The sequence below is a fragment of the Salvelinus sp. IW2-2015 genome, linkage group LG13, assembly GCF_002910315.2.
Source record: "Salvelinus sp. IW2-2015 linkage group LG13, ASM291031v2, whole genome shotgun sequence".
NCBI lineage: Eukaryota > Metazoa > Chordata > Actinopteri > Salmoniformes > Salmonidae > Salvelinus > Salvelinus sp. IW2-2015.
This window is the reverse complement of record NC_036853.1, coordinates 8,742,010-8,769,511: the sequence shown is the minus strand read 5'-3', so window position 1 is coordinate 8,769,511 and position 27,502 is coordinate 8,742,010. Positions and strand designations below refer to the sequence as shown.

The window sequence follows — 27,502 nt, the reverse complement described above, 5'->3', positions numbered from 1 at the left end:
GGAGTGTGGGAGCTAGATACAGTATAAGGGAGTGTGGGAGCTAGATACAGTATAATGGAGTGTGGGAGCTAGATACAGTATAAGGGAGTGTGGGAGCTAGATACAGTATAATGGAGTGTGGGAGCTAGATACAGTATAATGGGAGTGTGCATTAAGTGATTATGTTTGTATTGGCTTTTGTGTGTAGTAGTGTGTAGGTCAGTGTAGTGCAACATGTAGTACAGTATCTATTGGCTGCGTATTGGAAAATAGAGTAACAGTCTAATCAGCACCTATTGACTGGTGTGCACTGACCCTGCAGCATAGAGCTGGTGTGTGTGTTGTGTACTATAGAGTGGCAGTACAGCATGAACTGGGCCTATTCATGGGTTGCATGTTTCCTCACAATATTGTTTTGAATGTTCGTTTTGCACTGATGCCCGACTCAGCATTCTACTCAATGTATTGTCAATGAGCGCTGATGAAGATTTCATCAAAAAGGCATTACAGTGGCTTGGCAATGCCATTCAATAGGAGACTAGTTATTAGTAGGAAAACCTYTTGTCATCACTTTGATGTCGCCAGATTGACTTAACTAGCTAACGTTATACTGCTTCTTATCTAAGATTGAGGGGAGGACACTGGATTTTTGCTAGCTAACATTAGCATTGCTAGCTATTTTTTGACTAACTTTACTCGCTAATGACAACAGTGCTATCTGTCTAAAGTAAATTTGACGACATGATAATGCTGGCAAAGTTGTTTCCTACGAAATATTTGACTACTTTAGCAATGTCATCATATTTCCAGGCACTATAGTGTAATTTATACTTAACAGTCGTTAGCCTGCGTTCAGGATGACTTGGCTTATCACTGCTTTAGGGCACCATTATTGGGCCGCCGGGAGAGGGAGGCTTGAGAACATTCATAACAATGGCATGATGTGACGGAGGTGCAACCTATGAATACTATACATTGATTTGTCTGCAAAACAACCCACTCTCTCATCTCCATGATCTCTGAAGTCAACAAGCCATTGTGTTTTTTCCCCTGTGGTATTGAATTAAACAGAGGTTATTGTAATAGCGAGGTTGGTGTGTTTAGTTGGTTAGTGGAAGGGTAGTATAATGGTCTGCACCAAAGTTGATGCATGGTGATGATGGACAGTATATGCTAATGGCAGGGCTGAAGTTATTTTAATGTATTGTACACAGAGAGAGCCAAAATGGTGGGGTAGGTGTGTGGACAGTAATATATTGCACTACAGAACCGTAATGGTAGATTTATGGTAATGTATTGTACAGATAGATACCTGTAGCCTCAGATCCATAATTGTGCGGGAGGTACAATTGAAGTCGGAAGTTTACATACACTTAGGTTGGAGTCATTAAAACTCGTTTTTCAACCACTCCACAAATTTCTTATTAACAATCTATAGTTTTGGCAATCTACTTTGTGCATGACACAAGTCATTTTCCAACAATTGTTTACAGACAGATTATTTCACTTATAATTCACTGTATCACAATTCCAGTGAGTCAGAAGKTTACATACACTAAGTTGACTGTGTCTTTTAAACAGCTTGGAAAATACCCGAAAATTATGTCATGGCTTTAGAAGCTTCTGATAGGCTAATTGACATCATCTGAGTCCATTGGAGGTGTACCTGTGGATGTATTTCAAGGCTTACCTTCAAACTCAGTGCCTCTTTGYTTGATATCATGGGAAAATCTAAAGAAATCAGCCAAGACCTCAGAAAAAAAATTGTAGACCTCCACAAGTCTGGTTCATCCTTGGGAGCAATTTCCAAGCGCCTGAAGGTTACCACCTTCATCTGTACAAACAATAGTACGCAAGTATAAACACCATGGACAACGCAGCCGTCATACCGCTCAGGAAGGAGAAGCGTTCTCTCTCCTAGAGAAGAACGTATCTTGGTGCGAAAAGTGCAAATCAATCCCAGAACAACAGCAAGGACCTTGTTGAAGATACTGGAGGAAACAGGTACAAAAGTATCTATATCCACAGTAAAACGAGTCCTATATCGACATAACTTGAAAGGCCGGTCAGCAAGGAAGAAGCCACTGCTCCAAAACTGCCATAAAAAATCCAGACTACGGTTTACAACTGCACATGGAGACAAAGATCGTACTTTTTGGAGAAATGTCCCCTGGTCTGATGAAACAAAAATAGAACTGTTTGGCCATAATGACCATTTTTATGTTTGGAGGAAAAAGGCGGAAACTTGCAAGCCGAAGAACACCATCCAACCGTGAAGCATGGGGGTGGCAGCATCATGTTGTGGGGGTGCTTTGCTGCAGGAGGGACTGGTGCACTTCACAAAATAGATGGCATCATGAGGCAGGAAAATTATGTGGATACATTGAAGCAACATCTCAAGCCATCAGTCAGGAAGTTAAAGCTTGGTCGCAAATGGGTCTTCAAAATGGACAATGACCTCAAGCATACTTCCAAAGTTGTGGCAAAATGGCTTAAGGACAACAAAGTCAAGGTTTTGGAGTGGTCATCACAAAGCCCTGACCTCAATCCTATAGAAAATTTGTGGGCAGAACTGAAAAAGCGTGTGCAAGCAAGGAGGCCTACAAACCTGACTCAGTTACACCAGCTCTGTCAGGAGGAATGGGCCAAAATTCACCCAACTTATTGTGGGAAGCTTGTGGAAGGCTACCCAATACGTTTGACCCAAGTTAAATAATTTAAAGGCAATGCTACCAAATACTAATTGAGTGTATGTAAACCTCTGACCCACTGGGAATGTGATGAAAGAAATAAAAGCTGAAATAAATCATTCTCTCAACTATTTTTCTGACATTTCACATTCTTAAAATAAAGTGGTGATCCTAACTGACCTAAAACAGGGAATTYTTACAAGGATTRAATGTCAGGAATTGTGAAAAACGGAATTTAAATGTATTTGGCTAAGGTGTATGTAAACTTCCGACTTCAACTGTAAGTGGTAATGTACAGATTCATCATGGCAGGTGTGGACAGTGTGGGGGCAGTGCTGTGTGACGTCAGGCAGGCAGGCCGCAGACTGAAATAGCAGTGAGATCTCACTTCCTTGGCATGTGCAGAGCAGACATACCGGAGGAGAGGAGCGAATGAGTCAGCTGGCCTACTGTTGGGAGAGACTGATACAGATGGAGAGATATGGACAGAGAGGGAGGGAGGGAGAGATAGAGAGGGATGATGATGAATCAGTAAAATAGAGAGTGGTAGCCTATTACCAGGGGGATGGGATAATGTTTTGGTTCTGACAGAGGGAGGCTGGTTTTCACTGAGTGGACAGTTGTAACGGAGATGACAGCGGCATTCCATAGTGTACTTACAGTTGTGTTCAGGTATCAGTGTTACCTATATAATGTAGATCCTATAATTTACTGAATTATGTGATTTGTGTTACCGATAGAAATATAATCCATATTCCCTATTTCTATTGTATTACCTACTAGGTGACATCAATGTGTTTAGTTAGCGCTAGGTCTATGTTGCCAAGGTGAAATGGGTTAACCCCTAGGTTGCCTTTTCCTTGCCCTAACAAGATGTTCAGAGTCAGACATGCTGATTTACCAGCAAGGGTGTATAATGGTAGGCCTAATCAATTGGTTCCCTAGGTGACAGTGGTGTCCCACCCACATTAAATGTGTTACCTTGGCAACGAGAATGCTCAGTATTCAGTACATTACCTTAGTGATATAGAGTAGGTGCTAGGTAATCAATATGTTTCCTTGGTGACGGGCCAACAATATGTGACAATGATTCTTAAGGACAGATGTTACTGAATGAACAAGGGTACACTGAGGTTGTTCTATCTGAAAGGAGGAGGCACACAGCCGCCTTTTCCTTGCTACAGATATTTAGGCTGTTGACAAGCCTTGAGATCTCATACCACATCATATTACTAAACTTCATGTTCATTGTACATAGGGCTGGGAATTGCCAGGGATCTCACAATATGATATTATCACAATACTTAAATGCTGATACGATATGTATTGTGATTCTCAGGATTCTATATGTATTGTGATTCTCAGGATTCTATATGTATTGYGATTCTCAGRATTCTATATGTATTGYGATTCTCAKGATTCTATATGTATTGTGATTCTCAGGATTCTATATGTATTGTGATTCTCAGGATTCTATATGTATTGYRATTCTCAGGATTCTATATGTATTGTGATTCTCAGGATTCTATATGTATTGTGATTCTCAGGATTCTATATGTATTGCGATTCTCAGGATTCTATATGTATTGTGATTCTCAGGATTCTATATGTATTGTGATTCTCAGGATTCTATATGTATTGCGATTCTCAGGATTCTATATGTATTGTGATTCTCAGGATTCTATATGTATTGTGATTCTCAGGATTCTATATGTGTCACGTTCTGACCTTTATTTCCTTTGTTTTGTCTTTATTTAGTATGGTCAGGGCGTGAGTAGGGGTGGGCAGTCTATGTTTGTATTTCTATGTTTTGCTATTTCTGTGTTTGGCCTGATATGGTTCTCAATCAGAGGCAGCTGTCAATCGTTGTCCCTGATTRGGAACCATATTTAGGTAGCCTGTTTTGTGTTGGGTTTTGTGGGTGGTTGTTTTCAGTCTTTGTGTGTCTGCACCAGATAGAACTGTTTCGGTTGTCAYTTTTGTTMTTTTGTATTTTGAGTGTTCACCTTTATTAAAGTAAGRTGAACAATTACCACGCTGCGCATTGGTCCTCCGATCCTTCTAACTTATCCTCCTCAGACGAGGAAGACGACAGCCGTTACAATATGTATTGTGATTCTCAGGATTCTATATGTATTGTGATTCTCAGGATTCTATATGTATTGTGATTCTCAGGATTCTATATGTATTGCGATTCGTTACTGTGATTTTATTATGATTCAATGTTCCAAACATATTGCTCACCATATGTCTGCTGCAGAGGGACAAGWGAGACATGAGTTTTGATCAGTCATGGAAATAAARGTGCTGAAAACAAATGTACTCCCTATTTAAAAAGAAGATGGAGAACAAGTGTAGATACTGGAGTTTTGGTGCAGGTACAGCAAACTAGCGCAAAAATAATATTGCAATATATCCCCTCCATCACTAATTGCACACAATGTGTGGACCCATGATTATGTCCATACAACTGCAATGGGTTCGCACAGAATTAGGGACATTTTTTATTTATTTACATTTTCCCCAATTTCATGTTATCCAATTGGTAGTTAGTCTTGTCCCGTCGCTGAAAATCCCGTATGGAGAGGCGAAGGTCGAGAGACATGAGTCCTCCAAAACACGACCCTGCCAAGCCACACTGCTTCTTGACACACTGCTCGCTTAACCCAGCAGCCAGCCGCACCAATGTGTCGGGGGAAACACCGTACAACTGGCGACTGTGTCAGCGTGCATGTGCCCGGCCCGCAACAGGAGTCACTAGAGCGCGATGGGACAAAGACATCCCGGCCGGCCAAATCCTCCCCTAACTCGGACGACGCTGGGCCAATTGTGCGCCGCCTCATGGGTCTCCCGGTCATGACCGGCTGCAACACAGCCTGGGATCGAATCCGGATCTGTAGTGATGCTTCAAGCACTGTGATGCAGTGCCTTAGACCGCTGCGCCACTTGGGAGGCCCCTAGAATTAGGGATTTTGAGCTGACAGACAAAGACAGTTTCTCAACTTTTCCAATCTTATCCAGAGCAACTTACAGTTAGTATACATACAGCTAGGTAAGACAACCACATATCACAGGCATAGTCAGCTCATTCTTCCTCAATAAAGAAGTTAACAGCAAAGTCAGCAAGTAGGAAAATAGTAAGAAAAACACTTTTTATTGTATTTTGGGGGGGGGGGGGGGGCTGAGACATCTGATTTAAGATCGTCTTTTTCGGAAGATGGGCAGAGACTCTTCTGTCCTGACGTTAGGGAGAAGAGTTTGTCTTCCTCTACCATTTAGCAGGAGAATGATAAACAATTATGAACTATTTTCCCCAATAAGAGGCCTTTGTGCTCTGCTATCAGAAGAAGTGATTTACTTAATCAACTACCGGTACATTCCTCTCGCTCTCTCTATCTGTGTGTGTGTGTGTGTGTATTTGCCTTTCCTCTTTATTCCATGTCTTTGTCCCTGGAGTTTGGAGAGAGAAAGAATGCTGGAGTTTCCCTGTTTGTTTTTCCATTTCTAATCCCTCTCCAACCCCCATGTCGCTCAGCACCTGCTCAACACACACACACACACACACACAAACACACTTACAGGGCATACCACATGAGGCGTTGTTTACACACACATGGTCACACACACATGTGAAGCCCTTAGCCGTGGTATATTGGCCATATACCACAAACCCCAGATTATTGCTATTATAAACAGGTTATCAACATAATTAGAGCAGTAAAACGTTTTGTCATACMCATGGTATACGGTCTGATATACCACGGCTGTCAGCTAATTAGCATTCACGGCTCGAACCATCCAGTTCATAATGTGCTTTATACCATGGCATTAAAACAATATATATATTTTAACTAGGCAAGTCAGCTAAGAACAAATTCTTATTTACAATGACGGCCTACCCCTGCCAAACCCGGACGGCGCTGAGCCAATTGTGCGCCACCCTATGGGATTAACCAAACAAACAGACGTGCTAGTTTAGCTATCATTGGTAACTACTGTAGCTATCTAGTAAACTTGCTAGCTACTTCAGTGGATGTTGAACACATTTCAACCAGCAAATGAACATATCTAGTAGCAAATGTGTTAAATATTAGCCATGGTATAAAAGGGATAATCAACGCTGGGCTCTATGCCTTCTCTGGAAAATAATGCAACTCTGTGGAAGGTCAGTTCCACTCAGCTAGCACGTCATGGAACACACCTTATACGTCATTCATTATTTTCCATAGAACGCAATGCCCCCTCATTGATTATCCCTTACGTAATTACACTACTTATAGCAATGAGACACTTAACCATCTAGAAACCAACTGCCCAGTTTAGCCACAATACAAAGTGTTAATGCATTTGTCCTGTGGAAAAATAAGATATGTTTATCCCCAATGTTCCCTCTAAACTGCGCGTGTGCTCGGCGCCCACCTCCTCCAGCACTGCTGCTCACAGAAGAAATGCCGGGCCGCGCAAAGACGCAAGAGATTGAACTTCTGAGTTCGCCGCGTTAGTTTGCACTATATAGATTCGKTTTTTTCTGTGATGAATCAACATTATATCAACCCCTTTWCAATGTAACAAACCAAAACAAATGTAACTTTGAAATATTGAGTCTGTAATTTTGGCAGGGGTATCTCCTGCCTTTCAATCATCCTCGAGTGAATGCGCTTTTCAGATCAGTTCAGTTCACACCGCACATGTGCGCATTTGTTGATATTCTTTGCTAGTTAGCGCATTATTAGCCCAGTTATAGATATGTATAGGTCAGCAATTGGGAGTTACTGCGTCCTACAAGAGCACAACACTTGTAGGCTGCATTTATTTGCAAAGCCAGTCAGGTAAAAAGTTTGTCTTAATTAAAGGGGCAGTGTTTTATTATGAGACATATGCAAATAAGCCAATAGGCAGAGGGATAGCCTACACATTGTCTAATTCTCTGTACAGTAGTAATAATTACTTTTATTTTGTAAAGTGGTTTTGTGCATCATATAACAGCATACAATGCAATTTACAGTCACCTATTTGGCCCATGGTGTTACAGACCAAGTAAAAAAAATAATTAGCAACAGTGTTGCTGTTATGTGTATGAGTGGTCACAGTGGTGCTGGGTGTGTGTTGCTGTTATGTGTATGAGTGGTCACAGTGGTGCTGGGTGTGTGTTGTTGCTGTTATGTGTATGAGTGGTCACAGTGGTGCTGGGTGTGTGTGGTTGCTGTTATGTGTATGAGTGGTCACAGTGGTGCTGGGTGTGTGTGTTGCTGTTAGTGTATGAGTGGTCCAGTGGTGCTGGTGTTGTGTGCTGTTATGTGTATGAGTGGTCACAGTGGTGCTGGGTGTGTGTTGCTGTTATGTGTATGAGTGGTCACAGTGGTGCTGGGTGGTGTGGTTGCTGTTATGTGTATGAGTGGTCACAGTGGTGCTGGGTGTGTGTGTTTGCTGTTATGTGTATGAGTGGTCACAGTGGTGCTGGTGTGTGTGTTGCTGTTATGTTATGAGTGGTCACAGTGGTGCGCGGGTGTATGGTATGAATGGTCACAGTGGTCTGGGTGTATGTTGATGTTATGCGTATGAGTGGTCACAGTGGTGCTGGTGTGTGTTGATGTTATGTGTATGAGTGGTCGGGGTGTGCGATAGACAACACAAACACGTCCGTGTGTGTTTCTTAGGATGTACGTTGTTCCTTACAGTATGAATTAACACACACATGCACGTTACACCCACCAGTGGAGGCTGCTGAGGGGAGGACAGCTCACAATAATGGCTGTAATGGAGCAAATGGAATGGCATCAAACACATGGAAACCATGTGTTTGATGCATTTGATACCATTCACTTATTTCGCTCCAGTCGTTACCATGAGCCCGTCCTCCCCAGTTAAGGTGCCACCAACCTCATGTGACACACCACACACACATCCACACACATTTGCATGCCCCAATACACACATACATGTACACAGACACACTGAAGTGGGCTGGCTTCTGCTGTAGGGTGGCTACTCCTCTGCTGAGGGTGCTACTGCCTCTGCTGTAGGGTGGCACTGCCTTGCTGTAGGGTGGCTACTGCCTCTGCTGTAGGGTGGCTACTGCCTCTGCTGTAGGGTGGCACTGCCTCTGCTGTAGGGTGGCTACTGCTACTTATGTGCTACTGCTATAGGGTGGCTACTGCCACTGCTGTAGGTTTGGCTACTGCTACTGATCGTGTACTGCTATAGGGGGCTACTGCTACTGCTGTAGTGTGTGGCTACTGCTAACTGCTGTAGGGTGGCTACTGCCTCTGCTGTAGGGTGGCTACTGCCTCTGCTGTAGGGTGGGCTCAGAGTAATTGTGGCTAGGTGTGTGTGTGGCAGGCTCAAGTTTAAAAGCACTGAGCCCGTGGAAGGGATCTATGATACAGTACGTGACTGTTTTGGTTAAGGACCATCCTGCTGCAAGAGCACAGATCCAAGCATGGAGTGTGTGTGCATGTGTATGAGTGTGTATAAGTACATAGCCTAAGTGTATTGTGTGTGTGGGGGGGGGGGGTTAATGTCATATGCACAGTACAGTGAAATGCCTTATTTCCTAGCTCCAGACCCAACGATGCAGTAATCAATATCAATGTAGTACTAACATGTTTAATGTAGTACTAACATGTTTAATGTAGAACGAAAACACACGACAAATAAAAATAAGAACTAAGAAGAACACGAGAAGTAAGTAAGCTATATGTGCAGGAATCTCAATGCTAAGTGTCTATGTTGTCCTTTGCGGAAAGCTATGCTGTATTAGACACTGGAGGAAAGGAAAAGTTGAGAGGCAACTCCGGGATGCTGACCTTCTAGGCAGAGTTGCAAAGAAAAAGTCATATCTCAGACTGTCCAATAAAAAGAAAAGATTAAGATGGGCAAAAGAACACAGACACTGGACAGAGGAACTCTGTCTAGAAGGCCAGCATCCTGGAGTCGCCTCTTCACTGTTGACGTTGAGACTGGTGTTTTGCAGGTACGATTTAATGAAGCTGCCAGTTGAGGACTTGTGAGGCGTCTGTTTATCTAATGAGACACTAATGTACTTGTCCTCTTGCTTAGTTGTGTACCTAGTCAGTTGTACAACTGAATGCATTCAACTGAAATGTGTCTTCCGCATTTAACCCAACCCCTTTTAATCAGAGGTGTGCAGGGGGCCTGCCTTAATCGACATAATATGTCTTCGAGCCATTTGTTGCTCTAGATCAGTGGTTCCCAAACTCTTTATAGTCCTGTACCACTTCAAACATTCAACCTCCAGCTGCGTACCCCCTCTAGCACCAGGGTCAGCAAACTCTCAAATGTTGTTTTTTGCCATCATTGTAAGCCTGCCACACACACACTATACGATACATTTATTAAACATAAGAATGAGTGTGAGTTTTTGTCACAACCCGGCTCGTGGGAAGTGACAAAGAGTTCTTATAGGACCAGGGCACAAATAATAATATAATAACAATCAATAATTTGGCTCTTTATTTAACCATCTTTCATATAAAACCGTATTTGTTAATCGAAAATGGTGAATAACTCACCACAGGTTAATGAGAAGGGTGTGCTTGAAAGGATACACATAACTCTGCAATGTTGGGTTGTATTGGAGAGAGTCTCAGTCTTAAATCATTTTCCACACACAGTCTGTACCTGTATTTAGTTTTCATACTAGTGAGGGCTGAGAATCCACTCTCACATACACTACCGTTCGAAAGTTTGGGGTCACTTAGAAATTAAAAAGTACCCGCAAAACACCAGTCTCAAAGTCAACAGTTGAGAGACAACTCCGGGATGCTGACCTTCTAGGCAGAGTTGCAAAGAAAAAGCCATATCTCAGACTGGCCAATAAAAAGAAAACATTAAGATGGGCAAAAGAACACAGACACTGGACAGAGGAACTCTGTCTAGAAGGCCAGCATCCCGGAGTCGCCTCTTCACTGTTGATGTTGAGACTGGTGTTTTGCGGGTACGATTTAATGAAGCTGCCAGTTGAGGACTTGTGAGGCGTCTGTTTATCAAATGAGACACTCTAATGTACTTGTCCACTTGCTCAGTTGTGTACCGGGGCCTCCCACTCCTCTTTCTATTCTGGTTTGAGCTGTTCTGTGAAGGGAGTAGTACACAGCATTGTATGAGATCTTCAGTTTCTTGGCAATTTCTCGCATGGAATAGCCAACATTTCTCAGAACTAGAATGAAGAGTTTCAGAAGAAAGGTCTTTGTTTCTGGACATTTTGAGCCTGTAATCGAACCCACAAATGCTGATGCTCCAGATACTCAACTAGTCTAAAGAAGGCCAGTTTTATTGCTTTGTTAATCAACAATCACAGTTTTCAACTGTGCTAACATAATTGCAAAAGGGTTTTATAATGATCAATTAGCCTTTTAAAATGATAAACTTGGGTTAGCTAACACAATATGCCATTGGAACACAGGAGTGATGGTTGCTGATAATGGGCCTCTGTACACCTATGTATTTATTCCATAAAATATTTGCCGTTTCCAGCTACAATAGTMATTTACAACWTTAACAATGTCTACACTGTATTTCTGATCAATTTGATATTATTTTAATGGACAAAAATGTGCTTTTCTGTAAAAAACAAGGACATTTCTAAGTGACCCCAAACTTTTGAACAGTAGTGTAGGTACCGTGGTTGCAAAGGGCATCAGTGTCTTAACAGCGCGATTTGCCAAGGCAGGATACTCTGAGCGCAGCCCAATCCAGAAATCTGGCAGTGGCTTCTGATTAAATTTCATTTTCACAGAACCGCTTGTTACAATTTCGATGAGGCTCTGTTGTTCAGATATCGGTAAGTGGACTGGAGGCAGAGCAAGAAAGGGAATACTGAATCCAGTTGTTTGTGTCATCCATTTCAGGGAAGTACCTGCATAATTGCGCACCCAACTCACTCAGGTGCTTCGCTGTATCACGTTTGACATTGTCCGTAAGCTTGAGTTCATTTGCACACAAAAAAATCATACAATGATGGAAAGACCTGTGTGTTGTCCTTATTAAGAGCTCCAACTTCTTAATCATAGCCTCAATTTTGTCCCGCACATTGAATATAGTTACGGAGAGCCCCTGTAATCCTAGATTCAGATCATTCAGGAGAGAAAAAACATCACCTAGATAGGCCAGTCGTGTGAGAAACTCGTCATGCAAGCAGTTAGACAAGTGAAAATTATGGTCAGTAAAGAAAACTTTAAGCTCATCTCTCAATTATAAAAAAAAAAACATGTCAATACTTTGCCCCTTGATAACCAGCGCACTTCTGTATGTTGTAAAAGCGTTACATGGTCGCTGYCCATATCATTGCATAGTGCAAAAAATACACGAGAGTTCAGGGGCCTTACTTTAACAAAGTTAACTATTTTCACTGTGGTGTTCAAAACGTCTTTCAAGCTGTCAGGCATTCCCTTGGCAGCAAGAACCGCTCGGTAGATGCTGCAGTGTACCCAAGTGGCGTCGGGAACAACTGCTTGCATGCACGTTACCACGCCACTATGTCTCCCTGTCATGGCTTTTGCGCCATCAGTACAGATACCAACATGAGCACCAGCTACGTTTGGCTACACACAGACCGTTAGTGGAATTCCCGCGAGAGAGTAACGGTGAATATGATTGGATGTTAATTATTTGACTAGGCTACCTGTATGTGACATTGTGTTGTTATTTCACTGAACACTAGATGGTTTAATTTTATTTTTGGCAGTGAAACGAGGCTACTCGGGCGAGAGAGAAACTCACAAATGTATAGCCCCGTTGGAAAATTTAAATGGACTGTTTGAAAATATGAAGAAAGCTGTATCTAGCTGCATTAGACGTTAGAGGAGCCTTGTTGTCCTATCTAGCTGTGTTAGACGTTAGAGGAACCTTGTCCTATCTAGCTGTGTTAGACGTTAGAGGAACCTTGTCCTATCTAGCTGTATTAGACGTTAGAGGAGCCTTGTGTTTTCCTATCTAGCTGTATTAGACGTTTAGAGGCCTTGTGTGTCCTATCTAGCTGTATTAGACGTTAGAGGAGCCTTGTGTTGTCCTAGCTACCTTATTAGACGTAGAGGAGCCTTGTGTTTTCCTATCTAGCTGTATTAGACGTTGGAGAGCCTTGTGTTTTCCTATCTAGCTGCATTAGACGTTAGAGGAGCCTTGTTTCCTATCTAGCTGTGTTAGACGTTAGGAGAACCTTGTCCTAATTTAGCTGTATTAGACTTAAGAGGAGCCTTGTTGTCCTATCTAGCTGTATTAGACGTTAGAGGAACCTTGTCCTATCTAGCTGTATTAGACGTTAGAGGAACCTGTCCTATCTAGCTTATAGAGTTAGAGGAACCTTGTCCTATCTAGCTGTATTAGACGTTAGAGGAGCCTTGTGTTTTCCTATCTAGCTGTATTAGACATTAGAGGAGCCTTGTGTTTTCCTATCTAGCTGTATTAGACGTTAGAGGAACCTTGTCCTATCTAAGCTGTATTAGACGTTAGAGAGCCTTTTTTGTTGTCCTAGCTAGCTGTATTAGACGGTAGAGGAGCCTTTGTTTTTCCTATCTAGCTGTTATTAGACGTTAGAAGAGCCTTGTGTTTCCTATCTAGCGTATTAGACGTTAGAGAACCTTTGTTCTATCTAGCTGTATTAGACGTTTAGAGGAACTTTTTCCTATTCTAGCTGTATTAACGTTTAGAGGAGCCTTGTGTTGTCCTAGCTAGCTGTATTAAGGTTAGAGGAGCCTTGTGTTTTCCTATCTAGCTGTATTAGACGTTAGAGGAGCCTTTGTTTTTCCTATCTAGCTGTATGTTAGACGTTAGGGAGTCATTGTCCTATCAGCTTATTAGCGTTGAGGAGCCTTTTGTTTTCCTATCTAGCTGTATTAGACGTTTAGAGGAACCTTTGCTTTATCTAGCCTGTATTAGACGTTAGAGGAGCCTGTGATTGTTCCCTATCTAGCTGTATTAGACGTTAGCAGGTAGCGTTGTGTTGTCCTAGCTAAGCTGTATTTAGACGTTAGAGGAGCTTTTTTCTATTAGCTTTATTCTTTTGTGTTTTGTCTAGCGCTTTATTAGACGTTTAGAGGAGCGTTGTGTTGTCCTTATCTAGCTGTATTAGACGTTAGAGGAGCCTTGTGTTGTCCTAGCTAGCTGTATTAGACGTTAGAGGAGCCTTGTGTTGTCCTAGCTAGCTGCCACGTTAACTCTTCATGGACTGGATTCTCCGTTCTCATCCGTTTCTATAACGGCACACTTACCAACTGGGAGCCTCCGTCATGTGTCTGTGCCTGCGACCATGATTTATCACAGCCCATAAGCTCTATGTCTGTCTGTCTGTCTGTCTGTGTCTGTCTGTGTCTGTCTGTCTGTCTGTCTGTCTGTCTGTCTGTCTGTCTGTTTTTACTCAAGTGTTTGATCATATTTCTGATATTTTGAGCAGAATCTATTAGCCAGGCACTAACACGGTTCACACTATCTATTTAGCCTTTATAACTGATAGAGATATTACTGAGGATGCTACTGAGAGAGTCGTGTTCAGAGATACACCAGAACAACGTCTTAAGATTCTGACTCGTCTGGTTAATGTTGAACAATACTTTTTATTTTAAAAATTATTTAACCTTTTATTTAACTAGTCAAGTCAGTTAAGAATACATTCTTATTTACAATGACGTCCTACCAAAAGGCAAAAGGCCTCCTGCGGGGACGGGGGCTGGGATAAAAACYTATTTAAAAAAAAAAATWGGACAAAACACACATCACCAGAGAGAGACACCACAATACTAAATAAAGAGAGACCTAAGACATTGCATGGCAGCAACACAACATGACAACAACATGGCAGCAGCACAAAACATGGGACAAACATTATTTGGCTCAGAAAAAAGTACAACGGGCAAGAAGATAGAGACARCAATACATGATTGAGTCTTTGAATGAAGAGATGGAGATACAACTGTCCAGTTTGAGTGTTATTTAATGTTATGTTAATGTTATGTAATCTAAATCAATATACGCTCTTGTTTCTGGGGGGTTCCTCATTGATGCTATGGAACTAGCTCACTCCTCCTCAACATCACACCGCATAGCTAAACATTGAACATACAGACAACACTGAATTAAAGTGGCACACCCACTCAGGCTGGAACAGACTTTTCACAGGGGGAAGAGAAGTCACACACTGTCTTATTGATAAGATACTAAGCCCTTAAAAATACAGCAGACATGTATATTTTCTCTTCCTCATGGGCCTCGTTCCATTTCCAATCCTTTCAGATCTGAGAACACCAAAGGCTAGGGAAAAGGATTGGGGATGGGCTCCAAGATGGAATCAGGTCTTAAAGAGAAATGGCATCCAGCTAAACATATTGGCTGCAGTGATGATTCTAGTGTAATTGTGTGTTAGTATGTTGTAAGCGGAAAGGGTCGTTCCTACCCTAACCAATTCAGGTTCTAACTGTATCTATCTCTCTCTCTCTTTCTCTGTCAGGCCTGAGACCCAGCAAAAAGCCCCGGTGTCTGCCCCCACTCCCCCGCCTCCCCCTCCAGCCCCCCCTGAGCCGGCCGTCCCCCCAGAGCCAGAGGAGGAGATCCTAGGCTCTGACGATGAGGAGCAGGAGGACCCCGCAGACTACTGCAAAGGTGGGGGGAGATAATACACACTCACAAACCCCCGCATGCACGCACACACACGTGTAGAACTTCCATAGCTTATACATGCATACACACACGTGTAGAACTTCCATAGCTTATACATGCATACACACACGTGTAGAACTTCCATAGCTTATACATGCATACACAAGTATCCAGTTCTGTCTTCTTAACTCTTATCTCCTCCCCCTTTCTCTCTTTACCTCTCTATCTCTACACTCTTTCTTTCTCCCGTCTTTCTCACACACATGCCGTATACACCCCCCTCCCTAGACACACTCACTGAAGGCGTCAGCACGCTTCAGTTCGGCTGGCGCCTAGCCGAGTGTGCTCGCATACTCCCTCAAAAGACCTTTGCTTGAAAAACTAGAAAAAAGCGGCAATAGTATTATTTGTCMATTTTGAGATGCTGTAGCCAGTATATGCTCACCTCAAAATAGTCAGAATTTATCTAAAATAACTAAATAAATGTGTTGTTAATTTTGATGTTTTTGCCGAGGATATCTTAGTCACACAATTTTACATCTAACAAAATGTTTCGTGCAGTATTTCTCAAAGAAAAAATGTGCATGAAAACGAGTTCTCTCGTTGAATGACAACAAAGACTTTATTGAAGAATCCCTACTGTTGACCAAACAAAAAGGGATCCAAACTATGGCCTGCCTCTAGAAGAAATGTTGTGTGCCTCAACACGAAGTCCAAAACGAACAAAAACCTCACAAAATGTCATCATAATACTGTTTCGGCTGGGAAGCATGCGGACGGACGCCTTACACACACTCCAATACACTTAAACCCATATCTTCTTCTCCTTTCTCTCTCTCTACCTCTTACTCTGTCTCTTATATCATCCCTGCTGGCTCCTAATGTAATTTGCAGCAGTGTGACTCTAGCCAGAAGCTCTATATGCTTGGCACCAGCACCAAGGCTCAAGGTTGTTGTCTGTGCCAAGAGGGAGTGGTCTTTCCACTGAGGAGCCTGATATCCTGATAGATGTGAGGACCTACTGAGGACCTTCTCTCACTCTCTCTCTCTCACTCACTCACTCACTCACTCACTCACTCACTCACTCACTCACTCACTCACTCACTCACTCTCTTTCTTAATCCTCTCTCACGCCCTCCCTCCTACTGATAGCATAGATTCAGTAGCCTGGCTCGAAGTATCAGTATCTTGATTATCTAGGTTTCTTCTAGACAGTATCTCCCTCTATTCTCTCTCTCCCCTCTCTCTGTTCTCACTCTCTCTCTCTCTCTCTCTCTCGTCTCTCTCTCTCTCTCTCTCTCTCTCTCGTCTCTTCTCTTCTCTCGTCTCTGCTCTCTCTCTCTCTCTCTCTCTCTCTCTCTCAGGTGGATACCATCCGGTGAAGATAGGGGACTTGTTCAATGGGAGGTATCATGTGATCCGCAAGCTGGGCTGGGGTCACTTCTCCACCGTATGGCTGTGCTGGGACATCCAGTGAGTCTCTCACACACACACACCTGTCAACGGGAGTAAGACGGGTCACCACGATTACCAACTCATCACCACGACAACGGCTGCAACAAAACCACTCCTACACAGTAGACAGTAGCAGCTGTAGTGTAATGACACATGTGCCAAGTGTTAACCACACTGATGCATAACAGTATCAGTGTCAGAATATCACCGTTCACTCGGTCACATCGCCCATATACTCAATTAGCCCCAACTAAATCAATTACACAATCATACACTGTTCCTCACTCACATGGACATTGTCCTTGGATATGAAACCATTACCTGTAACCATCTTCCCCAGCAGTGTGTTTTTCCCTAATCTGTGAGTGATTGGTTCAACTCCAGTGTTGCATGGCTAGCTCTGCTGTAGTCCATCATGTTGTGATATGGATCTCTCTGTGTTTCTTGTTTCAGGGTAAAGAACTTTGTGGCGATGAAGGTGGTGAAGAGTGCTCAGCATTACACAGAGACAGCCCTGGATGAGATCAAACTGCTCAGATGTGTGAGTAATGATTGTGAGTGAGTGAGTGAGTGAGTGAGTGAGTGAGTGAGTGAGTGAGTGACTGAGTGACTGAGTGACTGAGTGACTGAGTGACTGAGTGACTGAGTGACTGAGTGAGTGAGTGAGTGAGTGAGTGTGTGTGCTTCGTTTCCCCATGCCTTTCACACCTCTCTCACACCCTCCATCCTGATCTCTCTATTGTTTGTCGTTCATCTCCAGGTGAGAGAGAGTGACCCCTCTGACCAAAACAAAGAAATGGTGGTTCAGCTGATAGATGACTTCAAGATCTCTGGAATCAACGGAATACGTATCCTTGTCTACAGAGGGTGCGTGTGTATGTGTGTGTATACTTATATGCTCTTTATATCTGCGTATGTATCTCAGTGATGAAGCTGTGGTCCTCCTTGACCAGCTGTCCCAGATGTGTGTATGGTGTTTGAGGTTCTGGGACACCACCTTCTAAAGTGGATCATCAAGTCCAACTACCAGGGCCTTCCTCTTCCATGTGTTAAGAGTATTATCAAACAGGTATGACACACACGCTAGTGCTGAGCGGTGACCATAATCCATTGCGCACCTACTTGTCTGGTCTGTGTAGGGCAGACATGGAAGGGAGAGAAGGGACAGTAGAACACGCGAGAGGGATAGAGAGCAGTTGCTTCGCGAGGTATCTCTACCTGAAAGTAAATTATCTAAGTGATTGATAGTTGGTATTCAGCAGTCATAAAAGTATGCCTTATTTACTTTGAAGAACTACTAAAATAGGGATTTTGTCAGACAGCATAGGCAACATCTCTAGAGATGAGATGATGAATTGGAATGAAATAATAAATTCATCAAATATAATATAAATCAAATTTCAAATCAAATGTATTTATATAGCCCTTCTTAGATCAGCTGATATCTCAAAGTGCTGTACAGAAACCCAGCCTAAAGCCCCAAACAGCAAGCAATGCAGGTGWAGAAGTACGGTGGCTAGGAAAAACTCCCTAGAAAGGCCAAAACCTAGGAAGAAACCTAGAGAGGAACCATGCTATGAGGGGTGGCCAGTCCTCTTCTGGCTGTGCCGGGTGGAGATTATAACAGAACATGGCCAAGATGTTCAAATGTTCATAAATGACCAGCATGCTTAAATAATAATAATCACAGTAGTTGTCGAGGGTGCAACAGGTCAGCACCTCAGGAGTAAATGGTCAGTTGGCTTTTCATAGCCAATCATTGAGAGTATCTCTACCGCTCCTGCTGTCTCTAGAGAGTTGAAAACAGCAGGTCTGGGACAGGTAGCACGTCCGGTGAACAGGTCAGGGTTCCATAGCCGAGGCAGAAGTTGAAACTGGAGCAGCAGCACGGCCAGGTGGACTGGGACAGCAAGGAGTCATCATGCCAGGTAGTCCTGAGGCATGGTCCTAGGGCTCAGGTCCTCCGAGAGAGAGAAAGAGAGAATTAGAGAGAGCATACTTAAATTCACACAGGACACCGGATAAGACAGGAGAAATACTCCAGATATAACAGACTGACCCTAGCCCCCTGACACATAAACTACAGCAGCATAAATACTGGAGGCTGAGACAGGAGGGTCAGGAGACACTGTGGCCCCGTCCGACGATACTCCCGGACGGGCCAACAGGCAGGATACAACCCCACCCACTTTGCCAAAGCACAGCCCCCACACCACTAGAGGGATATACACAACATACATATTTTATTAAAGTAATGTGAATAAATGATGGTTAATAAGTGATAAGCAGTATTGGACAGTCACTACCATCATAGGACTTGTATTCATTGTTTTATTCTGTGTTGTCACAGTATKCAGCCCACATAATGCATAGTGMCTTTAATGTTTTTTTWAAATCATATTCATCCAAAACCGTGACTATTTTGTAAATAATCTAACCGAAACCGAACAGACCTTAAAAAGCACTAACACACACTCACGCATTCATGCACGAACGGGCACAAACTCACGCACGCAAGCACACACTCACACATCCTCATTTACTTGACTCAGACACATTCACATACACACATCACTTTCACTTCCATAAACACTCTTTATTAGCACCAACAATGMGGGGAGGAGAAGTGATATTGCCAGCCAGAGGCGCTACTGCAGGCCAGTCCAGTTCAGTACAATACATGTTGTTGACTTCACAAGGCCTTCACAGGCCTTTCCCCTTCCCCCTGAAGACCAGAGCAGAGCAGCATGTGAATTAAAGTTATCTGTTCATCTCTGCTGCCTGCCACTTGAAAAGCCCACTGAAGATGAATAGAAACTGCTCTCAACTTCAATACAAAAGCCCCTAAAATCAAACACTGGCAAACACACACACACCAAACAAAGCAACAACAGCAGCCTTGTTCCCGATGGAGGATGACTAAGATCAAAGGAATGGTTCATTTAGCGTTGTGAGAGCATCAGTGGTGTTTCATCTGGGATTTGTGTGTGTGTTTGTGTGTGTGTGTGTGTTTGTGTTTGCTTGCACGTGTGTCTGTGTTTGTGTGTGTGTCCGCATTTGTGCACGCTTGTGTTCCTGTGTTCATGTAGGTTCTGCAGGGCTTGGACTACCTCCACAGCAAGTGTAAGATCATCCACACAGACATCAAGCCGGAGAACATCCTGATGTGTGTGGACGATGCGTTTGTCCGCCGCATGGCCGTGGAAGCCACAGAGTGGCAGAAGGCTGGGGCGCCCCCGCCCTCTGGATCTGCAGGTAGGGTACAGACCACCTCACCCACTAACTCACTGTCTGTAGAAGAAAATAGCAGGGTTAAAATAATCAATATCACCCAAAATCACAGTTTTTCCTAAGCCATCTGACAAAATTTGAAGATGAACTATCCCTCTAAGCGTTATCTAAATAGTTAGTTATTGTAGCCTTGTCCTCATTTCAAACTGAAGTGTTTTGGGAGTCCAACAGTGAATAGTGAATAAAGCCTGTCAGATATATTTTAAAGTAGTACTTAGGACTGTTTTACCCTAAACCTGTGTAGAGAGATCTTTCGCTGCTTGACTTGAGGTTCAGTCTTAGTTGAATCGGTACAGTGCGCTCTTTGTAGAGGAGGCATGAGAGTAATATTCATCATGAACCGTTTGATTCTTATGACCAATTGCTTACTTAAAGACAAGGTCTAATGCTAGTGTAGGGAAGTCTCTGTTCCACTGTTTTTAACCACTATCCTACTAGCAGTAGATTCATCAATCGGTGGTTCTGATAACTGGAGTTTCCTGCTGTGTATCAGTACAGCGGTCACACCATTTAAGGAATCTGTGAATCAATCAGATGAATCAATCAGTTGGGCGGTCTCTTAGTTTGTTGCTTCAGCTTGCCAGCCTGAGCCAACCAATCAATTTGGTGAGAGCTCTCTCCTAGTTTGATTTGATAGGCACAGAGATTGCTTGAGAGCTTGTGGCTCCAATAAAAGCTAGCTGTTTGTGAGAGTGATCATGGAAACGTGCCTTTAGCAAGTGGAGAGAGAAGGAAAGGGTGGAAGCAGAGTTTTTACGCATTCTTATCTGGCCAGCGCACACTTCCCTATTGTCTTGGCCTATGTTCCTTCAACTTCTCCCTGAAACTTTACTACTTGTTTGTCCTGTCACGTGTGTGCCCTGGCAGTCAGGGGTCAAGTAGTCTCGACATCACACGGATGTAGTCAAGGCTAGGGGTCTTGACCCCCTCATGAACTCCTCATGAACCCCTCCATGAGCTGTCTGTCAATCACATTCAGCTCAACCAACAGGAACCCTTTGTAATTAACGGTAATTCCATGACTGACTTTTCCTCAGAAATAAGTATTGTTCCAGACATCCTCATACTGCTCACACACCTATGAGTCAGGCTGGAATGATGATGACTTCTATTTATGTGGGCATTGCGTAACACATAGAGAAAAGGGTTGATTTCTATGAATCTAGGAAAAGGGAATAAAGCTGTCTGAAATTACTTTGATTAAATCCTCCATTCAACTCACAGTTCATCCAAAGATTCTGTATGAAGTCTGTAAGAGGGTATAAATAATTGAATGGGGTGTTATCTTATTCAGGGGTATATATTATTATTATTACAGGACTTTGTGGGGATGATATGTTTGAAGGTGAACTTTCTCCTGACTCTGACTCTGTTTCATCCCAACAGTCAGCACAGCACCACAAGCCAAACCGGTGAGTACCACAATGTTCTGTATAAATCTCAGAGCAGAATATACAATGTTTTCTATCTAATTCTAGTCACTCAGCCCATGGGTCGTTGTAAGTCAGTGACTAATAGACTTTTCCTCGTCCTCTCTCCTCCTCTCTCCTCTTCTCTAGGTGGGGAAGATCTCTAAGAACAAGAAGAAGAAGCTGAAGAAAAAACAGAAGCGTCAGACCGAGCTGTTGGAGATACGCATGCGGGAGATCGAGGCCCTGGAGAGAGAGGCTGAGAAACAGAGGGCCACAGAGGGCCCCGATGGTGAGGGGGATACACACTCCCCAAAACACACACCCCGCAACGCGGCATTGGGGCCCGCCGTCGCACTGGGCGAGAGTGATGACGACGACGATGATGACGATGAAGAGGATGGMGACGAGGAGGAAGAAGGAGAGACAGAGAGGGAGAGGCCAACCAGGCTAACCAATCACACCTGTGAGTTGACATGGTTTGATCGTAAATCAGTGTGGTGGTGGTGGTGATGGTTTTATACTCATTCACTCAATGTGTTGATTATTCACTCATTCCATTGTGTGTGTGTGTGTCAGAGCTGTGTGGATAGAGTTCTGTACCAAGCTGAGAGTGAATAGAATTGAATGGAGAACTGGAGGAGGATGGGCCAGCCTCCAACCTCTCCACCCACACTAGGCCGACACTCTAAAAAGTGCTGGGTTAAAAACAACAACATTTAGGTTATTTGGTAACCCTGTGCTGGGTAAATATTGGACAGAACAMATGCTGGGTTATTTTTACCCAGCCAGTTGGGTTGTTGAATTACCCAAACATGGGTTAATTTAATCATCAATTGGGTTTTGTTGACTTTCATGTTGGGTTAACCCAGCACCTGAGTCTTTTTTAATGTAATTCATAGGTTATTTTCAAGAGGTTTGGCCTATTAGGGCCGTGGCTTTTAAATAATACTTTTTGGCCACCCGTGAGAGTAAATTGAATTCCTGTTCATCATGTTAAGTTTGTATACTACAAAATAACATTTTCCTTGAATATTTGTGCACATTACATATTTTGAGAAAAAATGTATAACATATTATTTACATATTGCAGCAAAGTTGTGGAACTCATACAAGCGTCATTGAATCTACRAAAATGTCAATGTTCAACCTTAACATGTGATAACAATACAACAGAACAGATTAACCGGAATTACATTTWCTCTTGCAGGTGACCAAAAATAACTACCGGAAAGCATCTGATCTGACCCGCTGGGTCATAACTCAATAATCCAGAATAAACCCAGCATCAACAACAATGTTTTTTTTAAATAACTAAGTGACCTAATGCCTGTAACCCAGTAGTTGGGTCATCCAAACAACCCTGAATTGTTTTAGAGTGTACTGCGTGGGAGAAATGCAAGGCAGATTCATAAACAACTACAGTCTAACCCAAGCTCTCACTTTCCTCCCACCCCCTCTCTCTGCCTCTCTCACTCTCTCCCTTCTCTCTTTTTCACTCCTCCACTCTTTCTCTATCCCTGTCTTTCAGGTGCAGCCACACCTCAGGAGCAGTCAGAGGTGCCCCCCACCCCAGAGGCAGCAGCAGAGCCAGAGGGGGAGCCCACCCCCAGCCCTACCCCAGAGACAGAGACACAGAACCCCACACCCACCACCACTACACCTGGGGATAGCAACGGAGCTACCGCAAATCCAGAGGGAGAGGGGGACAAAGAGGAGGTTAAGGAAGAGAATGACAATGAGGAGGTGGAGGARGAAGATGGGGAAGAAGAGGATGAGGATGAAGAGGACTTGGTTACAGCTCCTGCCGAAAAAGATGAGAAAGCGGAACCAAGAACAGAGGAGGCGGTAAAGGGTGAGGAGACCAAGGAGCAGGAAAAGGACAAAGAGGAAGAGGATGAGTACGATGATGACGATGACGACGACGATGATGATGACGATGATGATGAAGACGACGATGCTGATGAAACAGAAACGGGTGCTGACGACCTCACTAACACCATCTCCACCACCATGGGACACAACAACAACACCCCCAAAACCAATGGCCATGTCCTCCTAGAGGGTGAGGAGAGGGACAGGGAGAGATGTCCCAGAGCCAACCCCCCAGCCTCTACCCCCTCACCCATCCCTCTGCGCTGCCCCCTGGTAGAGTCAGAGATCAGCTGCACGGATAGGGATCAAAGCTCCCTCAGCTCCTCCTACGAGCTCTTCAATGGCGAGGTGGTCACGCCAGGCCTGACCAACGGGGCGCAGCGCCACAGGGGCACGGTGCCACGCTTCCCCGACCTGCCTCTGGACCCTGACCCGGGTAGCCCCGTCACAGTGTGCGAAGCTGGTCAACCGGGGTCCGGGACTTCCCCTCACAGCCCCACTGCAGACCGCAGTCGTACTGTGTCGTCCTCAAGCACTGGGGACACGCCTAAAGGTGAGATATTTCTCCTTTCTCTCTATTTTGCTCTCTCTTTCACTCTTTTACCCACATGCATGGACACAGATGTGCATATACAGCTAAAATGGCCCTGGAGAAGAAGGCCTTCTTGTGTGGGGGAGGAGGTAGGGAAGTGTGTCCCCAACCGATTGTGTTTTTTTGTTAGTTTATTTGCGTTGTTTGTAACTTGTACATTTGTCATTTTTATATTTTATTTTGTACATAATGTTGCCGCTACCATCTCTTATGACCGAAAATAACTTCTGGACATCAGAGTCTGACGAGTCCTAAGCGAACGATTTACTGCTTTCTTGGGAACAGGCCCAGATCCCCGTGATTTGCGTGAAGAGGATGCGGAGAAAAAGGGGCCGGAGGGTAGGCTGCCTTCTGAGAATCCGTAGGTGATCGAATAAACCCCCACTTCCTTCCATTCTGCTAGCAAACATGCAATCTTTGGATAATAAAATCGATGACCTACGCAATAAATTAAACTACCAACAGGACATTCAAAACTGTAATATCTTATGCTTCACGGAGTCGTGGCTGAACGACGACACTATCAACATACAGCTGGCTGGTTATACGCTGTACCGGCAGGATAGAACAGCRGTGTCTGGTAAGACGAGGGGCGGCAGACTATGTATTTTGTAAACAACAGCTGGTGCACGATACCTAAGGAAGTCTCGAGCTATTGCTCGCCTATGGTATAGTATCTCATGATAAGCTGTAGACCACACTATCTACCTAGAGAGTTTTCATCTGTATTTTTTGTAGCTGTCTACATACCACCACAGTCAGAGGCTGGCACTATGACAGCATTGAATGAGCTGTATTCCGCCATAAGCAAACAAGAAAACACTCACTCAGAGGTGGCGCTCCTAGTGGCAGGGACTTTAATGCAGGGAAACTTAAAACCGTTTTACCAAATTTCTATCAGCATGTTAAATGTGCAACGAGAGGAAAAACAACTCTGGACCACCTTTACTCCACACACAGAGACGCATATAAAGCTCTCCCTCGCCCTCCATTTGGCAAATCTGACCATAATTCTATCCTCCTGATTCCTGCTTACAAGCAAAAATTAAAGCAGGAAGCACCAGTGACTAGATCAATAAAAATGTGGTCAGATGAAGCAGATGCTAAGCTACAGGACTGTTTTGCTAGCACAGACTGGAATATGTTCCGGGATTCCTCCGATGGCATTGCATGTGGTCCCGTGTGGCTCAGTTGGTAGAGCATGGCGCTTGCAACGCCAGGGTTGTGGGTTCATTCCCCACGGGGGGACCAGGATGAATATGTATGAACTTTCCAATTTGTAAGTCGCTCTGGATAAGAGCGTCAGCTAAATGACTTAAATGTAAATGTAATGTAAATGAGTACACCACTTCAGTCATTGGCTTTATCAATACGTGCATCGATGACGTCGTCCCCACATTGACCGTAGGTACATAGCCCAACCAGAAGCCATGGATTACAGTTAACATTCGCACTGAGCTAAAGGCTAGAGCTGCCACTTTTAAGGAGCAACCCGGAAGCTTATAAGAAATCCCACTATGCCCTCTGACGAACCATCAAACAGGCAAAGCATCAATACAGGWCCAAGATCGAATCGTACTACACCGGTTTTGACGCTCGTCGGATGTGGCAGGGCTTGCAAACCATGCAGACTAYWAAGGGAAGCACAGCCGAGAGCTGCCCAGTGACACAAGACTACCAGACGAGMTAAACTACTAATATGCTCACTTCGAGGCAAATAACACTAAAACATGCATGAGAGCATCAGCTGTTCCCGAAAGACTGTGTGATCACGCTCTCCGCAGCCGCTGTGAGACCTTTAAACAGGTCAACATTCACAAGTCTGCAGGGCCAGACAGATTACCAGGACGTGTACTGCGAGCATGAGCTGACCAACTGGCAAGTGTCTTCACTGACATTTTCAACCTCTCCCTGTTCGAGTCTGTAATACCAACATGTTTTAAGCAGACCACCATAGTGCCTGTGCCCAAGAACACTAAGGTAATCTGCCTAAATGACTACCGACCCACAGCACTCACGTCTGTAGCCATGAAGTGCTTTCAAAGGCTGGTCATGGCTCACATCAAACCATTATCCCAGAAACCCACTCCAATTTGCATACCGCCCCAAACAGATCCACAGATGATGCAATCTCTATTGCACTCCACACTGCCCTTTCCCACCTGGACAAAAGGAACACCTATGTGAGAGTGCTATTCATTGACTACAACTCAGCGTTCAACACCATAGTGCCCTCAAAGCTCATCAATAAGCTAGGGATCCTGGCACTAAACACCTCCCTCTGCAACTGGATCCTGGACTTCCTGACGGGCAGCCTCCAGGTGGTGAGGGTAAGTAACAACACATCCGCCACGCTGATCCTCAACACAGGACCCCTCAGGGGTACGTGATCAGTCCCCTCCTGTACTCCCTGTTCACTCATAACTTCACGGCCAGGCACGACTCTAACACCATCATTAAGTTTGCCGATGACACAACAGCGGTAGGCCTGATCACCGACAACGACGAGACAGCCTATAGGGAGGAGGTCAGAGACCTGGCCATGTGGTGCCAGGACAACAACCTCTCTCTCAACGTAATGATTGTGGACTACAGAAAAAAGAGGACCGARCATGCCCCCATTCTCATTGACGGGGCTGCAGTGGAGCAGGTTGAGAGCTTCAAATTCCTTGGTGTCCACATCACCAACAAACTAACATGGTCCAAGCACACCAAGACAGTCGTGAAGAGGGCACTACAAAACCTATTCCACTGCAGATGTCCTCTAGAGCAGTCGATGTTTGGGGCTGTTGCTGGGGCAACCACGGAACTTTCAACTCCCTCCAAAGATTTTCTTGGGGTTGCAGATCTAGAGACCTGGCTAGGCCACTCCAGGACCTTGAAAAATGCTTCTTTACGAAGCCATACCTCCGTTGCCCGGGTGCGGTGTGTTTTGGATCATTGGTCCATGCTCGAAGACCCAAGCACAGTTTTCATCTTTCAATGCCCTTAGCTCGATGGAAGGAGGTTTTCACTCAAAATCTCAGATACATGGCCCACATTCATTTTTCCTTTACACGATCAGTCGTCGCTGGTCCCTGTTGCAGAAAAAACAGCCCCCAAAGGCATGATGTTCCCCCATTGCTTCACAGTAGGTATGGTGTTTCTTTGGATGGCAACCTCAGCATTCTTTGTCCACTTCCAATACCGAGGACCGGTTGAGTTTTTTTACCAAAAAGTTCTATTTTGGTTTCAACTCTGACCATATGAACATTCCTCCCAATCTTCTCTCTGATCATCCAATAGCTCTCGTTAGCAAACTTCAAGTACGGGTCCTGACATGTACTGGCGTTATGCAGGGGGAAACACGTCTGGCACTTGTCAAGGATTGAGTCCCTGGCCGGCGTAGTGTGTTTCTTGATGGTAGCTTTGTTTACTTCTCAAGGTCCCCAGCTCTCTCTGCATGGTCATTCAAACACTTAGTCCCCCCGTGTGGTTCTGGGATTTTTTCTACACCGTATCTTGTTGATAATTTTGGACCCCCAACGGTGAGATCCTTGCGTCGGGGAGCCCCAGATCGAGGGGAATTATTCAGTGTCTTGTATGTCTTCATTTCCTATAAT

The 27,502-nt window shown here is 44.1% G+C and overlaps 1 protein-coding gene across 3 annotated transcripts in view; it reads left to right on the top strand.

The window, feature by feature from the left end:
• The window catches only part of LOC111972073 (SRSF protein kinase 2-like), a 91,168-nt gene that overhangs the window by 51,331 nt on the left and 12,335 nt on the right, over window positions 1–27,502 (top strand). For all 3 annotated transcript variants that reach the window (XM_023998913.3, XM_023998912.2, XM_023998914.2), the window contains 9 exons: window positions 15,130–15,281; window positions 16,643–16,751; window positions 17,187–17,274; window positions 17,494–17,581; window positions 17,696–17,802; window positions 19,823–19,988; window positions 21,411–21,436; window positions 21,584–21,899; window positions 22,965–23,861. In XM_023998913.3, coding sequence (XP_023854681.1) covers window positions 15,130–15,281; window positions 16,643–16,751; window positions 17,187–17,274; window positions 17,494–17,581; window positions 17,696–17,802; window positions 19,823–19,988; window positions 21,411–21,436; window positions 21,584–21,899; window positions 22,965–23,861 — 1,949 coding nt within the window. The remainder of the gene's footprint in view (window positions 1–15,129; window positions 15,282–16,642; window positions 16,752–17,186; window positions 17,275–17,493; window positions 17,582–17,695; window positions 17,803–19,822; window positions 19,989–21,410; window positions 21,437–21,583; window positions 21,900–22,964; window positions 23,862–27,502) is intronic.